Here is a 14,375-nt window from a genome sequence, read left to right as displayed (position 1 = left end):
GACCATGGAAGGCTAATTTCCAACTTCACTGAGGTCCGAGATTAGTTTTCAGATCATGTATGACTCTGGTCCATCAGTTCAGTTAAGTCACTCAGTCATGTCTGACTCTTTGCAACCCATGGACTGCAGCATGCCAGGCTTCCCTGTCCATCACCAACTCCCAGAACTTGCTCAAACTCACATCCATCGAGTTGGTGAGGCCATCTAACCAGCTCGTCCTCTGTCGCCCCCTTCTCCTCCTGCCTTCAATCTTTCCCAGGATCAGGGTTTTTTCCAGTGAGTCAGTTCTTCGAATCAGGTGGCCAAAGTATTGGAGCTTCAGCTTCAGCATGGGTCCTTCCAATGAATATTCAGGACTGATTTCCTTTATTCATGGACTGTGGTCCATTGGGGGGATTTTTATGGAATCATCTGACATAGTTGCAAGATGATCAGTCTTCCCAAGTGGTGTTTTAATAGAAACCCTGAGAGTTTGCTGATGGTGTGGACGGACAAGTGGCAGACGAGATCGTGTCGAGACCCCACCGTTTGTTTTGGCTTCAGGAATATTTCTCTTTCAGGGTCTCTTAAGGGATCATGTCAATGTGGCCATGTGTACCATTAGTCACTTGGTAGCTGAAAAGACACATGTGCCTTTAGGGGAACTTCCTTTCCAGTGAGGTCATGAGCTCATGGTTTACTTAGCTTGTTGTGGTTTCAACGTGTCCTAACACCCCTGGAACCTCAGTTTGTTTCCTGGGCCAAGACATCCTTGTGGGGGAGAGCATTAACTTTGCACGTTTACATTTTTTGGAAGTATGACTCTATAATTTGCCACATTTTAATGGAATCCTCATCCTTCTAAATCTTTCCTAGGAACATATTTAATGGCCAAGGGTTGCCTAAGGTGCTCTACCTTTCAGAATCAGTTTCCTAGTCTGTAAAAAGGAAGAAATTTGCCTCTGTGGCTTCAAAAAGCCCACCCAACTCCCAGCTCTGGATATCTGCATGCGGCTGCTTCTTTGCACGGGTGGGAGTCCGCTCAGGTCATACCCGTCCTTTGCTTTCTCGCCCAGGTGTGTGCACAGGCAGCTCCACTCGGCACATCGTTACCTTTGATGGACAGAATTTCAAGCTGACCGGCAACTGCTCATATGTTCTGTTTCACAACAAGGAGCAGGACTTGGAGGTGATTCTCCATAACGGATTCTGCAGCGCTGGGGCGAGGCAGGCCTGCATGAAATCTGTGGAGGTGAAGCAGCATGGCCTCTCAGTTGAGCTCCACAGCAACATGGAGGTAAGAGGTGCTTTCCGTGGTCCTGTGGCAGGGCCCTTGGGGATGCCACATGGACCCGGTAGCAGCTGGTTTTAGCTGGTGCTCCTGTGCAGAGACTTGACCTTCTGCCTGATTAGAAGGGTGCCATCTCTGTAGAAGGGGCTTATGGCATCTCCCTTTTGGTGTGATTTCTTGTTGTTCTGGGCCCAGATTCAGAATAAAGGGTCTATTTTCTTTCTTTCTTTTAAGAAATATTTCTTTATCTGACTTTGCCAAACTCTTAGTTGTGGCATGTGGGATTTTAGTTCCCTGACCAGGGATCGAACCTAGGCCCCTGCATTGGGAGCATGGAGTCTTAGCCACTGGACCCCCAGGGAAGTCCCAGAGAGGCTCTGATGTCAGTAGCATTACATTGCCAATGGGGTGCCAGTTTTTTGCACTAGTAGAAGATTGGGGTTGACACCAGGCTGTTTGTCCAGCAGGCATTTTGTGCCCTGTACCTAGGGTAGGGCCTGCCAACCTTCTGAAGGAAAATATTTAGGGCCTAGATGAAAGCCTTTGAAAATATTTAGGGCCCAAGCAAAATGTGTGGCCCCAAAACTCAAAAAGAAAACTGCAAAACTAATCAAAATAAATGTTTGATTACATGTTTACAAGAGGTTGTATCATGCAACTTCTTTACATGTTCTTTTGGAAATCATAAATATTTCATTACATGAAAGCAACTTAAGGGGTAGACCTTCTCTTGCAAGACTTCTTGAACATGCACAGTGATTGCTGAAAAAAATAATCACAGCTCATCATATATTGAATGAGTAGCTCATAGCCAAATGTTTAAAATTCAAAAGGATAAAAAGCCTTCCAAATTTTTTACAGCAAAAATATAGTCATCATGGGAGGTGAGTATATTTTAACAGGTTTGATGTGATATATTGTGGAGCCTCTGTAGATCTGGTGACCAAAATAAAATAAAGATTAAAGTGTTCCTATTAGATGCTCCTGGAGATAGGGCACCAATGAGTTGGCAAATGGCAACTTCCCCAGCCTGTCTTGAGGAGTCAGTCTTCCCTGTTGAGTACAGATGGACTCAAGGTTTCCTTTAACCCCTGAGCTTTTGGGCTCCAGATGCCCGGCTGGCTGTTCACCTTTGTAAGAGTGCACTCTCCTGCCAAGCTCTGTAGAGCCCCTTTATCTTAGAAGAGCTGCCGGCCAGTGCCCAGGTTTGTGAATAACAGTGGAGTTGAGTGGGATGAATGTGTAGGGACTCTCATGAACTGTGGAAAAAGACTACGAGTGAAATCCTAGGATTCCTCGTTGCCATGACTACTGATGGGGCTTTTCTCCTTTGGGCAGGTGATGGTGAATGGGAGACTGGTCTCTGTCCCTTATCTGGGTGGGGACATGGAGGTCAGAGTCTATGGTACCATCATGTTCGAGGTCAGATTCAACCTTCTGGGCCACATCCTCTCCTTCACCCCACAAAACAACGAGTTCCAGCTGCAGCTGAGCCCCAAGATCTCTGCCTCCAAGACGTACGGTCTCTGTGGTAAGACTGTTGTCTGCTTCTTCCCTGAGATGTACGCCCTCCTTGCTCTAATCTCAGGGGCCCTGGCTACTGCCATTTCTGGGTCTGGTAGTGGGCTCAGATGCTGGCAGGGGTGGAGAATGGCCAAGCCTCCAGCATCGGGAGCTGGCTTTGGGCTCTCAGCCATGTCTCTCCTGGTTTTTCTAGGGTTCTGTGATGAGAACGGGGCCAATGACTTCATGCTGAGGGATGGCACGGTCACTGCGGACTGGAAGACACTGGTCCGGGAGTGGACGGTGCAGCAGCCGGGGCAGACGTGCCCGCTGGGCCCTGAGGAGCTGTGCCCCATCTCCCAGGGCTCCCACTGCCAGACCCTCCTCTCTGAGCTATTTGCCGAGTGCCACAAGGTCCTTGCTCCGGCCACATTTCACGCCATGTGCCAGCAGGACAGTTGTCAGCAGAAGCAAGTATGCGAAGCCATTGCCTCTTACGCCCACCTCTGCCGGACTAAGGGGGTGTGTGTTGACTGGAGGAGCCCCGATTTCTGTGGTGAGTCTCCACTGCTGCTAAGTTGCTTCAGTCAGGTCCAACTCTATGTAACCCCATAGACGGCCTCCTACCAGGCTCCTCTGTCCCTGGGATTCTCCAGGCAAGAACACTGGAGTGGGTTGCCATTTGCTTCTCCAATGCATGAAAGTGAAAAGTGAAAGTGAAGTCGCTCAGTCATGCCCTACTCTTAGTGACCCCATGGACTGCAGCCCACCAGGCTCCTCTGTCCATGGGATTTTCCAGGCAAGAGTACTGGAGTGGGGTGCCATTGCCTTCTCCGGGTGAGTCTCCACAGGCTCCCCCAAATGCTATGAAGAATGACAAATGGGAAGCCTGCTCAACCTCTCTGAAACCTCATATTTTTAAAATCTGGGCCATGGAGATCAAAATCTCCACCTTTCCTGTTCCCTAGGATTCCATTCAGGGTCAAGTAAGATGGTAGATGTACAGGTAATTTGAACATAGGATTTCTATGTAATGAGTTTCTAGGCAAATGAAAGCATGGTCCTTTCTATCAGTATTTCTGCAGTTCCTGCACATGTGACTTTAATGTATTAGACACATTGGATGGCATCACCAACTCAATGGACATGAGTTTCAGCAAACTCCGGGAGAGAGTGAAGGACAGGGAAGCCTGGCATGCTGCAGTCCATGGGATCAGAAAGAGTCGGACACAACTTAGCGACTGAACAATAATAAGACACATCTAGACCCCAGCAAAATACAGAATAAGCAGTCACCTTGAACTTGGACTTGCACCAGGCTTTAGCAAAGGTTCCCAGAGCAAGCCATGCCTGGGCAGGATTTAGAAGTGTGAGTGGAATTGTACCATTCGAATACCAAGAAGCTTCTTCATTAGAGATACCATGGGCTTGCTAGTGTAGACACCTTCCCATGGTCAGCTTCCTTACCTGGACTTGGCACATGTTTATTTATTTATTTTTTTGAGGGAAATGAATGTGTGCAAGCATCTCGGAGTCTCCGAGTTTAATGCTGTCTCAGCTTTAACTGGGGCTGGAGGACTTGGGCATCCTAGCCCCAGCTCATCTGGGTGATCAGCTATTTCCTTAGTCTTTCTGGACCTCAGCTTCTGCATCTTGAAATGATAGTTGGACTAGATGACTAGATAACTTGACATGGTTTGGTGTCATTTGTGTGTGTGTGGGGGGCTGGCACCGAAGAGCTCCTACACCAAGTCCTCTGTGTCTCAGCACAGAAGGAATTCACCGAGAGGCACAGTGATAGATAAGAAGTGACTTATTAGAACAGGACACATATGAGGTTTTAGAAGCAAGTGGGCAAGGGGGTGCCCCACCCCCAAGAACTTACTGGGCTCCAGTTTTATAATCAAAGGAGAAGAGGGGAGGCGGGGTGAGGGGGAGACCTTCCCTGTCTTCTTGAGTAGACCTCATGCTTCTATCATCAGCTCCTCCTCCAGGTTAAGCAGGGTTTTCTTGTTCTTACCTGGTCAAGCTGGTCCACAGATTGTTTTTCATATGTGCAGAGAGCATGTCCTAGGGATCATAAACTTACTGAGCTCACTGGGCAGGATGTGGGGCTCATGTCACCACTGTTTTATTATTTGGGGACATGTCTCATGTTTCTGTCTCATGGTTTTGTTGCTAAGCAAGCCTGCTTGGTTTTGTGGTTAAGCAAACCTGCTTTCTGAGTCATCATTAACTTACAGGGGTCTCTGATATCCCCACTTACAGTCCTCTAGTGGGATTAACTGTTTCATCACCTACTTTGTTCCTTTACACTGTCCCTATCAAACCCCTAGGTGTGTTGGGGCTCTGGTTTTATGAGTCCCTCTGGCTGATACTGCCTCCTTTCAACCTGCCTGCCAATCAAGGGAAAAATGTTAGATTCTGAGTTACTGATTGCACCTTCTCTATTTATTAATTGTTGTACCTCCTGGCAATTTGTTGTGCATTTGGGCTTCCCAGGTGGCGCTAGTGGTAAAGAGCCTGCCTGCCAATGCAGGAGATGCAAGAGATGCGGGTTGGATCCCTGGGTGGGGAAGATCCCCTGGAAGAGAGCATGGCAACCCACTCCAGTATTCTTACCTGGAGAATCCCATGGACAGAGGAGCCTGGCAGGCTACAGTCCACGGGGTTGCAAAGAATCAGACACGACTGAAACAACTTAGCACGCATGCATGAGGAAAGTCTTTGGTGGTCTAAATCCTTGAAATCTTCTCTACCACATGCCTTGGCACCGTGAAAATGTGAGGAAGGGGTTGGGCAGGACCAGAGTGGGAGAAGTGGGTCACTTTGTAGCTTCTCTCCCAGAACATCCCTCTGTAGCTGTAGGTTCCTTTTTTTTTTTTTAAGTTGAAGAGAATTTTTAAAGCGTTAAATATACCCATATTAAAAAAATAACCACAGAATTTCCTAAGGATCACAGGTTCACATCATCAGGTGGGGTTAAATTTGGCTGCAAGCGAGGAAGAAGTAAAATTCTCTGTCATACAGCAGATCAGAGGCTGGTGGCTTCAGCTCTTTCCAGATCTCAAAGTGGGTTCTAGTTCTCTGCTCCGTCCTTGCATGGGTTCGCTTCTTTTCTCGTGCTTTAAGATGGAGCTCTGGCCATCACACCCAGGTTCCAAGCAGCAGGATGAAGGGAAGGAAGGAGAAGGGCCAGAGGCACAGCTGTCTTTCAAAAAAAGATTCCTAGAAGCTGCATAAGAGTCTACACTTGCTCTAATAGTTCATTGGTCAGAATGTAGTCATGTGACTACACTTAGTTGCAAGGGATGCTGGGAAATGTAGTCTTTATTCTGGGTGGTCATGTGCCCAGCTTCAAAGTCTTATTTCTATGGAAGATGGTAAGAGTGAAAATTGGTGGAAACTGGCTAGTTTCCATCCCAGCAAACTTGTCGGATGATCCAGCCGCCTTGAATCAGCGGTACGTGCTTCCCTCTGGTTGCTGTGGCCCCTGAGAATCATCTCCTTCTCTCTCTGCAGCTGTGTCCTGCCCGCCCTCCCTGGTCTACAACCACTGTGAGAGTGGCTGCCCCCGGCAGTGTGAGGGCAACTCGAGCTCCTGTGGGGACCATCCCTTGGAAGGCTGCTTCTGCCCTCCGCACCAAGTGATGCTGGAAGGCAGCTGTGTCCCTGAGGAGGCCTGTACCCAGTGCGTCGGTGACGATGGCATCCGGCACCAGGTAGGAGCCACCCCTCCCCAAGGGGGCTGCTTCTCACTGTCTCAGTGGTGGAAGCATTGACCCGTGATTGGCCCCTTCCAACCTTGGCAGCAGGGCTCGGCTATTCCAGGCATCGCTGAGGGATGGGGAAGCAGCATGGCATAAAGACTCGGAGTCGGATGCACCTTGGTTCAAATTCCAGTCTCTTGTGGGTTAGCTGTGTGATTAAACACCAGAGTGTAACAACCCATTATTACTACTAGTACTATTTTTTAAAAAACATTTTTTGATGTCTTTATTCAATTTGTTGCATTACTGTTTCTGTTTTTTGGCCACAAGACATGTGGGGGTCTTAGTTTCTTGACCAGGAGTCAAACCTGCACTCCTTGCATTGGAAGGCAAAGTCTTTACCATTGGACCACCAGGGAAGTTCCTATTAGCAGTATTTTTTATGATTATATTCACATAAGTAGAATGCTGGGAAAAGAATGGGATGGGAAAAGAATACTTTATATAGTGATGTCTACCATTATTAGGGGGTTCCCTGATGGCTCAGACAGTAAAGAATCTGCCTCCAATGCAGGACACCCAGGTTCAATCCCTGGGTTGGTAAGATCCCCTGGAGAAGGGAATGGCTATCCACTCCAGTATTCTTGCCTGGAGAATTCCATGGTCAGAGGAGCCTGGTGGGCTACAGTCCATGGGGTCACAAAGAGTTGGACACGACTGAGTGACTTAACTTTTTCACTTTTCACCATTTTTAAGATATATTATGTGCCTTGCATTGTACTAAGCACTCTGTATTTATGTTTGAACATTCCAAGATGTGTTTTGCAGTCAGGGTTTTGACAGTTACTGTCAGTAAGAGGGGATGAAAATATACTAACTAAGCAAGTTAGACAGTTTCTTTATTGCTGGATTCTTTAGAGCTTTTGATGTGCTGATGTCCATTGCCAGGTTTTGCTTCTCAGACTTATTAGACCATGGAATTGTACTGGGTTAGCCAAAAAGTTCGTTCCTGTTCTTCCATAATGTGTTGTGAAAAAACCCTAATGAACCTTCTGGCTAATCCAATGTGTGTGGTGGAGTGTGTGTGTGTGTGTATGTAGCATCCCCTTGGACTAGGGTATGTGTGTGTGTGTATAGTATCTCCTTGGACTAGAGTGTGTGCATGTGTGTGTGTGTACAGCATCCCCTTGGACTAGGGTCCCACAGAACACACTTCGCTATCTTACATCATCTTATAAATACTCATGAAACCTCTTTGAGAAAATGAAAGTTTAGTGAACTTGGTCCCCTGCCCACGGATGCAGTTTGTAGGTGATGGGTTGGGAGCTGGAGTCAATATCTGAAGCTCCGCCTGACTCCCTAGAGCTTGCTCTTTCTGATATATGAAGTTACCCTTTGGCTAGGTCTCCTTTAAGCTGAGTTGCTTGGAAGTCATTGAGTCATCAATTCCTTTAGCCTTTTAGGAGTCATTATTTTGAAAGGCGATTTACTTACCAACACTTTGGCCTCGGATGGCAGTCACTTCTCTCCAGAGTTGCCCACGTGTATATTGTAGTCCCTGGGGCAGTGTGTATTGGTGGGCATGGGTATGGTTCTGCCCTTCATTCTGGCAGCGATACCACAGAGCATGCTAGAGGGGAGCTTGTTTGGCTTCTAGAGAAGGAGGATGTGCTGTATCACCTTTGGCCACACTCAAGGCCTAACATCTCCATCATCACCGGGGAAGACCTTCATGACTAAGGGAACCTGGTTGATGACTTAACTAGTCACAACTAGAAGAATGTATGTGAAGCTAGCTAACCAACTGGAGAATGACGAGAATGGTATATCCATGATTACATGCTTCTGTCCCTGACATTGTAAGCCAGGAAATGGACCGTTTCACTTGGTTCTCCCCGCAAACTCCATAGGGTAATGATTACACATCTCATTGAATGGATGACGGAACTGTGGCTCAGATGGCAAGCGGTGGTTTAAAAAGACCCTATTCGCTACACCAGGTCAACCCTTAGTGTCCTACGTTTGCCACAGATCTCACTGGAACTGTGAGCTAAACTCTGAGCTCACCGGGTGTCCACGTAAGCCTGTGTCCATTAGGCTAGTACTTGGATGGTTCCAGTGGCTCCGTTTTGTTGTTGGGTTTTATCCTAGTTGAACCTGTTTTGGTTTTACAGTGTAGTCGATAAACCAAGAGGGAAGCCCAGCAACTCTCTACTGCCATATTCCAACTTGCTAAATTAAGTGACCGTCTGTACCATAAGTGAAAGTGTTCATTGCTCAGTCGTGTCTGACTCTTTGTAATCCCATGGATGGTAGCCACCAGGCTCCTCTGTCCATGGAATTCTCCAGGCAATGGTGGAGTGGGTTGTCATTCTCTTCTCCAGGGTATCTTCCCAGATATTCCCCCAAAGAGTTGACAAAACCTTACATTGCTCTCCCTGACTTGCACGGTCCTAGGCTCCTACTGGGCACAGATGACATGTACCAGTGCCCTGGTGGCTCAGACGGTAAAGCGCCTACCTGCAATGTGGGAGACCTGGGTTCAATCCCTGGGTCAGGAAGATCTCCTGGAGAAGGAAATGGCAACCCACTCCAGTACTCTTGCTTGGAAAGTCCTATGGATGGAAGAGCCTGGTAGGCTACAGTCTATGGGGTTGCAAAGAGTTGGATACGACTGAGCAACTTCACTTTGCTGTTGGTGGCAGGTATTCTCAGAGGGAGGCAGAAATGGTCTCTACTCCCTTCCTTGGCATCCTGGGATTGGAAGGAATGTCAAGTTTGTTTTTCTGGTTCCATGAGTCAGATGTCTGTAGGATCCTGAAAGCAGGAGGCTTGTGAATTTTATCTTAGGGTCCTCAGCTCCTTCCCTACTCCTTCTCTCTGACCCCATTTCCCCTTTTCACTGCTCCTGACCTTTCAGTCCAACACATTGGAATATGTATCCAAGTCATATGAAGCGGGCGTTCAAACAGTGTGGTACTTTGATGTAGAAACGGTCTTAAAAATATATTTTAAAACCAAGCAACATAAAATCAGTTAATAAAACACTATGAAGGGAACACAGCCAGTGTTAGTTATTTCGGAAAATATAGTTTAAATGGATAAAAAAAATTATCCAGCCACCTGCAATGTCATTACTCTCATAGCAGAGAAAGAATAAAAATCTAATATGAAGAACATTCCCATTAAATGAATTCTCTTTAAACTGAAAACTAAAGCCTAGAAAACTTTTCTTTGGGGAAATAATTCAGGGTAGAAATCCCTCGTGCTAATGTCGGAAGGGCAAAATATTTACCAGTTTCCATAGCTCCTGTTTATGTTACAAATGCACTCTGCCTTTATAGCGGGCTCCGGAGGAATCCCGTGGACAGAGGAGCCTGGAGAGCTATAGTCCATGGGGTCGCAAAGACTCGGACATGACTAAGCACAGACACACACACACACACACACACACACACACACACACTGGAGGAATCCAGAGCCCCCGTGGGTGGGTTGTCCTCCCATCAGTTTTGGGGTTCCCCCCACCCCACTGTGCTGGGCAAGCACTGCTCTATCCCCTCTAGGACTGCCTCCATCACCTTGTCGGTCCACCCTGAGCCCGGTTCCCTCCCTGATCTCTGGTGTCAGTTCATTTGCATCTTTCCTCAAATCCTGGCTGGGTTGGAAGGTGCTTGTGACTTGCTGAGTCCCTGGGTTCTGAAGACTTCCGTTTCCCCTTGCTGTACTCTCTGCAGGCTATTCTTCTGTAATCTTTATTTAATCTTTAATGCCAGCCATCTGGCTTACCTGTTCTGTCCAGGTAACAGTACTGTACCAGCTCTGGAACCTGGGGACTGAGACAGGGCTGCCGTGTTAGGAGTCATCAGGAGTCGGCTTGTCCTGATGCAGGAGTGCCCTCTGCTGGTCAGTTGGCTGCATAACCCTCCAGGTGTGTGGCCTCAGGGCCTTTTCAAAGCTCGGCCTTGGAGGCCTAAAAGGGCTTTTTCAGGAACCATAGATTCTCTGGCCTGAAGAGCTTCTTGGGACAATGGAAATCCCTGGAAAAGGAGGTTAACACCTGATTTTGGTCATCTATTGTGATGTTTCCCAGGAGAGTTGAAAATTGTGTTACTCATTCTTAAGTTTAAGATGTCTGGAGTTCATTTTTAAAAAGAGAGAAAAAACTAATAAGTAAATATATATCTCCCTTCTTTTATTTTTAATTAATTTTTATTGGAGTATAGTTGCTTCTTTTGTGGGCTTCCCTGGTGGCTCAAACGGTAGAGAATCCACCTGGATGGTGGGAGACCTGGGTTGAATCCCTGGGATGGGAAGATCTCTTGGAGGAGGGCATGGCAGCCCTCTCCAGTATTCTTGCCTGGAGAATCCCCATGGACAGAGGAGCCTGGCAGACTATAGTCCATGGAGTCGCAAAGAGTCGGACACGACTGAGCAACTAAGCACAGCACAGCACAGTTTCTGCTATACAGCAAAGCGAATCAGCTATACATATACATATAAAATCCCCTCTTTTTTGGATTTCCTTCCCATTTAGGTCACCACAGAGCACTGAGTAGAGTTCCCTGTGCTATATAGTAGGTTCTCACTGGATATCTATTTTATACATAGTAGTGTATATAGGTCAATCCCAGTCTCCCAATTCATCCCACCCCCTTTCCCCCTTTGGTGTCCATACATTTCTTCTCTGCGTCTGTGTCTGCATCTCTGTTTTGCAAATAAGATCATCTCTCTATATAATCTCCTTTCTTATCTCATCACTTTTGTTACGTAAATGTCTAAATATTCCTCAATTTACGGTTTTCTTGGCATCATTATCAGTGTAAAAGAGCAGGAAGCGCCTGGACAGAGAGATGCCCTGGGAGACGTGAGTCACCCCCTCTCTCCTCCACTCTGCCTAGCCTCCCGTGTCCTGTGTCCTGGGCCTCTGAGGTCAGCGCCCTCTGCCCCTCCTGGGTCTTCACAGCCCCTGGGAGGAGCTGGAACTGTGGCTGCTGCACTCTCTGTTCTGCCTCCTGGTCCTCATCCTGCCTTCTGCACCTGCCTTGCTGGCACCAGGCTGGTCCCTGTTGAACTTTGAGGCGGGACCTGCTCACAAAGCCTCAGGGCTGCTCCTTGTCCTCCAAGTTCAGCACAGTCTCCCACGGTGGACAGACTCCCAGGAGGTGAGACCTCTCTGCAGCCCCTAATCCTAGTGAACTCTTTTTTCTGCACTCCCGGGGCTCTTGGATTTTTTATTTTAAAAATCAGCTCTATTGAGAGTTCCCAGACAGTAAACAGCACCAAAGGTAAATGCACAGTGTGATGAGTTTTGACAAGTGCCTGCACCTGTAAAGCTGTCATCATAATCAAAATAATGAAATTCCCATCACCTCCAAAAGTTTCCTGAGCCTCCTTTTTAATACACCCGTACCCCCCACCTCTCATCCCCAGGCAACCACTGGACTGGTCTCCTTTCTGTCATTGTAGATTCGTTTATATTTTCTGGAATTTTATATAAACGGATTCATGCAATATTTACTCCCCTTTTGCCTGGCTTCTTTCACTCAGCATAATATTCTTGAGATCCATCCGTGCTGTGTGTTTCATTGTTTGCTTTTACGGCTGAGTAGGATTCTGTGATGTGAATGCATCACAATTGAGAGATCTCATTCAGCTTTTCATGGGCGAGTCCTATTTCCTCGGCTTGACCATCAGCCATTCGAGGGCTGGGACAGAGTGTCTAGCGCTCATCACTCCCCCAGCCCTGCAGCGGGCTGGCTGAGCTTGGCAGTTGTGGTCTGGAGAGAGAGCAGATGTCCAGGGCTAGGATGCTGAGTCCACCTGGTCAAGCTCCTGCTCTGTGCCTTGGTGTCGCCACTGGTCATCGTAGACGATGGTGATCCTCACCACTGGTCTGTGCAGACGATGGTCATCCTCACTGGATAAGGTTATTAGAAGGCACATTCAGTGAGTCAGTGTGGAACCTTTGGGGAATTATCCTGAACATACTTCATGCTACTTGTTCCTAGGAAGGGGGCTTCCCCAATGTCTCAGCAGTAAAGAATTCACCTGCAGTGCGGGAGATGTAAGAGATGCAGGTTCAATCCCTGGGTCGGGAAGATCCCCTGGAAAAGGAAATGGCAACCCACTCCAGTATTCTTGTCTGAAAAATCCCATAGAGAGAGTAGCCTGGCATGCTATAGTCCAAAGGGTCTCAAAGAATTGGACACAACTGAGCGACTGAGCATGCATGCTCATTACTGGGAGGCAGCTAAGCACCGTGTTGCCAAGTAGATTCTGGGTCCAGATCCTAACTCCATGCTGTGACCATGTGACCTGGGCAGGTGCCTCTGCTGTCTCCTTGGACGAGTGGGGATGACAATAAGGATGTCCTGGCTGTGGGGCTTCGGTGAGGATTAAATGAGGATTAAATGAGTAGTTTACATAAAGCCCTAAACTGTGCCACGTGGCACTGGCCCCTCAGATGTGCGCTCTTACATGTGTGCAGTGAGCAGACGGTGCCCAGGGAGGCCTCCGAGGTTTAATCCCACAGGAGGAAGGCAGCTGGGGGAGGGGTTACCTGGAGCTCTCCCATGTCCTTCCTCTCAGTGGCTGATACTGATTGTGGACCGTGGAAGCAGATGGGATAAGTAAGACTTTCCCGACCTGGGAACTTCTTAGTGGCCTTTTAGCTGCTGGATAAGAATGCATTTTATTTGGGAGCGATTTCACTGGAATTTTCCTGCATGGCTGAGTCTGAAGGGAGCCATTCTTGGCTCTGCGGTCTGTGCTGTTCACAGCCCTCAACTCCTAGCATAGTCCTGGGAGGCAGGCTTGGGGGGCATCCTCACCTTGCAGGGGAGGAAGCCAGGCATCAGCACCCAGGGGTGAAGCCTACGTAGAAGTGGGGGATCCCCTGATTCAAAGCCCTTGTGCAGCGGGGGTACCTCTAGCCCTAAGGTCACTGCGTTAGCCCCCAGGTGACCCTTCATCTAGAAACTGCAGCCTGGTCTCCAAAGTCACTCCCAGACCCAACCACGTGGCAGTTCTGAGTTTTGCTGTCCCCGTTTCCATTCTTCCTGCCGCATAGTCTGAAGTCTGGTCCAGAAACAAAGGAAACCCTTCTTAGGCTGCAGTCTAGCTTCTTCTCTGGCTTGGGGCGCGGCCAGGGGGTGACACCAGAGTCCCTGTTTCCTTGCCTTGCTTCATTTTAGCACCGCCATCAGTAGGGCTGCAGGAAAGCTCCATGTTTTCGGACACCTGTGGTTTGCCCCTCCCCCGAGTGTGCAAAGTGACGTGGGCAGCCCCGTGGGCTCCTCCTTCTCAGGATCCCCTGGCATCTGTCTGTCCCTCCGGCTCATCAGCGTGGCTCTGACCCTGGGGCCCCACCTGGGGAGAGAGAGCCAGGGATGGGGACGCCCGACTTCCACGAACTCCTGGACTCTCTCTGAACCTCGTTGTCCCTCAGCTCCTGGAAACGTGGGTCCCGGACCATCAGCCCTGCCAGATCTGCACGTGCCTCAGCGGGCGGAAGGTCAACTGCAAGACACAGCCCTGCCCCTCGGCCGCAGGTGAGGCTCCCTCCACACCCGCCCCCCCGCCACCGTCTCCAGAGCCGGGGGGCCAGATCCATACATGGATTACCTGTGCCAGCCCCCCCCCTTGCCTCTTGGGGCTGGAGTCCCCTCTCTGCACGTGGGTAGAACTCTCGGGTTGGCGGGCCGGGGAGGCCTCTCCTGCTTTCCCCACCTTGACTCTCAGCCCTGGTGTCCTGAGGGCGCATCTGAGCAGGGTGACAGGACGTGCCGGGGAGACTCATTTGTCGATCGGCCGGCTGGTTGCCATGGCGCAGCGTCTGCAGGGGGCGAGGGGTGGTGGGGGGTACCATTATCTCTTCCTCTGACCTCTGT

At 48.8% G+C, this 14,375-nt stretch overlaps 1 protein-coding gene across 1 annotated transcript in view; it reads left to right on the top strand.

The window, feature by feature from the left end:
* The window catches only part of VWF (von Willebrand factor), a 122,320-nt gene that overhangs the window by 84,711 nt on the left and 23,234 nt on the right, over window positions 1-14,375 (top strand). The window contains exons 35-39 of the mRNA XM_055568893.1: window positions 1,056-1,276; window positions 2,609-2,801; window positions 2,988-3,329; window positions 6,296-6,495; window positions 13,934-14,036. Coding sequence (XP_055424868.1) covers window positions 1,056-1,276; window positions 2,609-2,801; window positions 2,988-3,329; window positions 6,296-6,495; window positions 13,934-14,036 — 1,059 coding nt within the window. The remainder of the gene's footprint in view (window positions 1-1,055; window positions 1,277-2,608; window positions 2,802-2,987; window positions 3,330-6,295; window positions 6,496-13,933; window positions 14,037-14,375) is intronic.

The sequence above is a fragment of the Bubalus kerabau genome, chromosome 1 (genome assembly GCF_029407905.1).
Source record: "Bubalus kerabau isolate K-KA32 ecotype Philippines breed swamp buffalo chromosome 1, PCC_UOA_SB_1v2, whole genome shotgun sequence".
NCBI lineage: Eukaryota > Metazoa > Chordata > Mammalia > Artiodactyla > Bovidae > Bubalus > Bubalus kerabau.
Note: the sequence above shows the minus strand (reverse complement) of the source record. Positions and strands in the feature narration are given on the sequence as shown.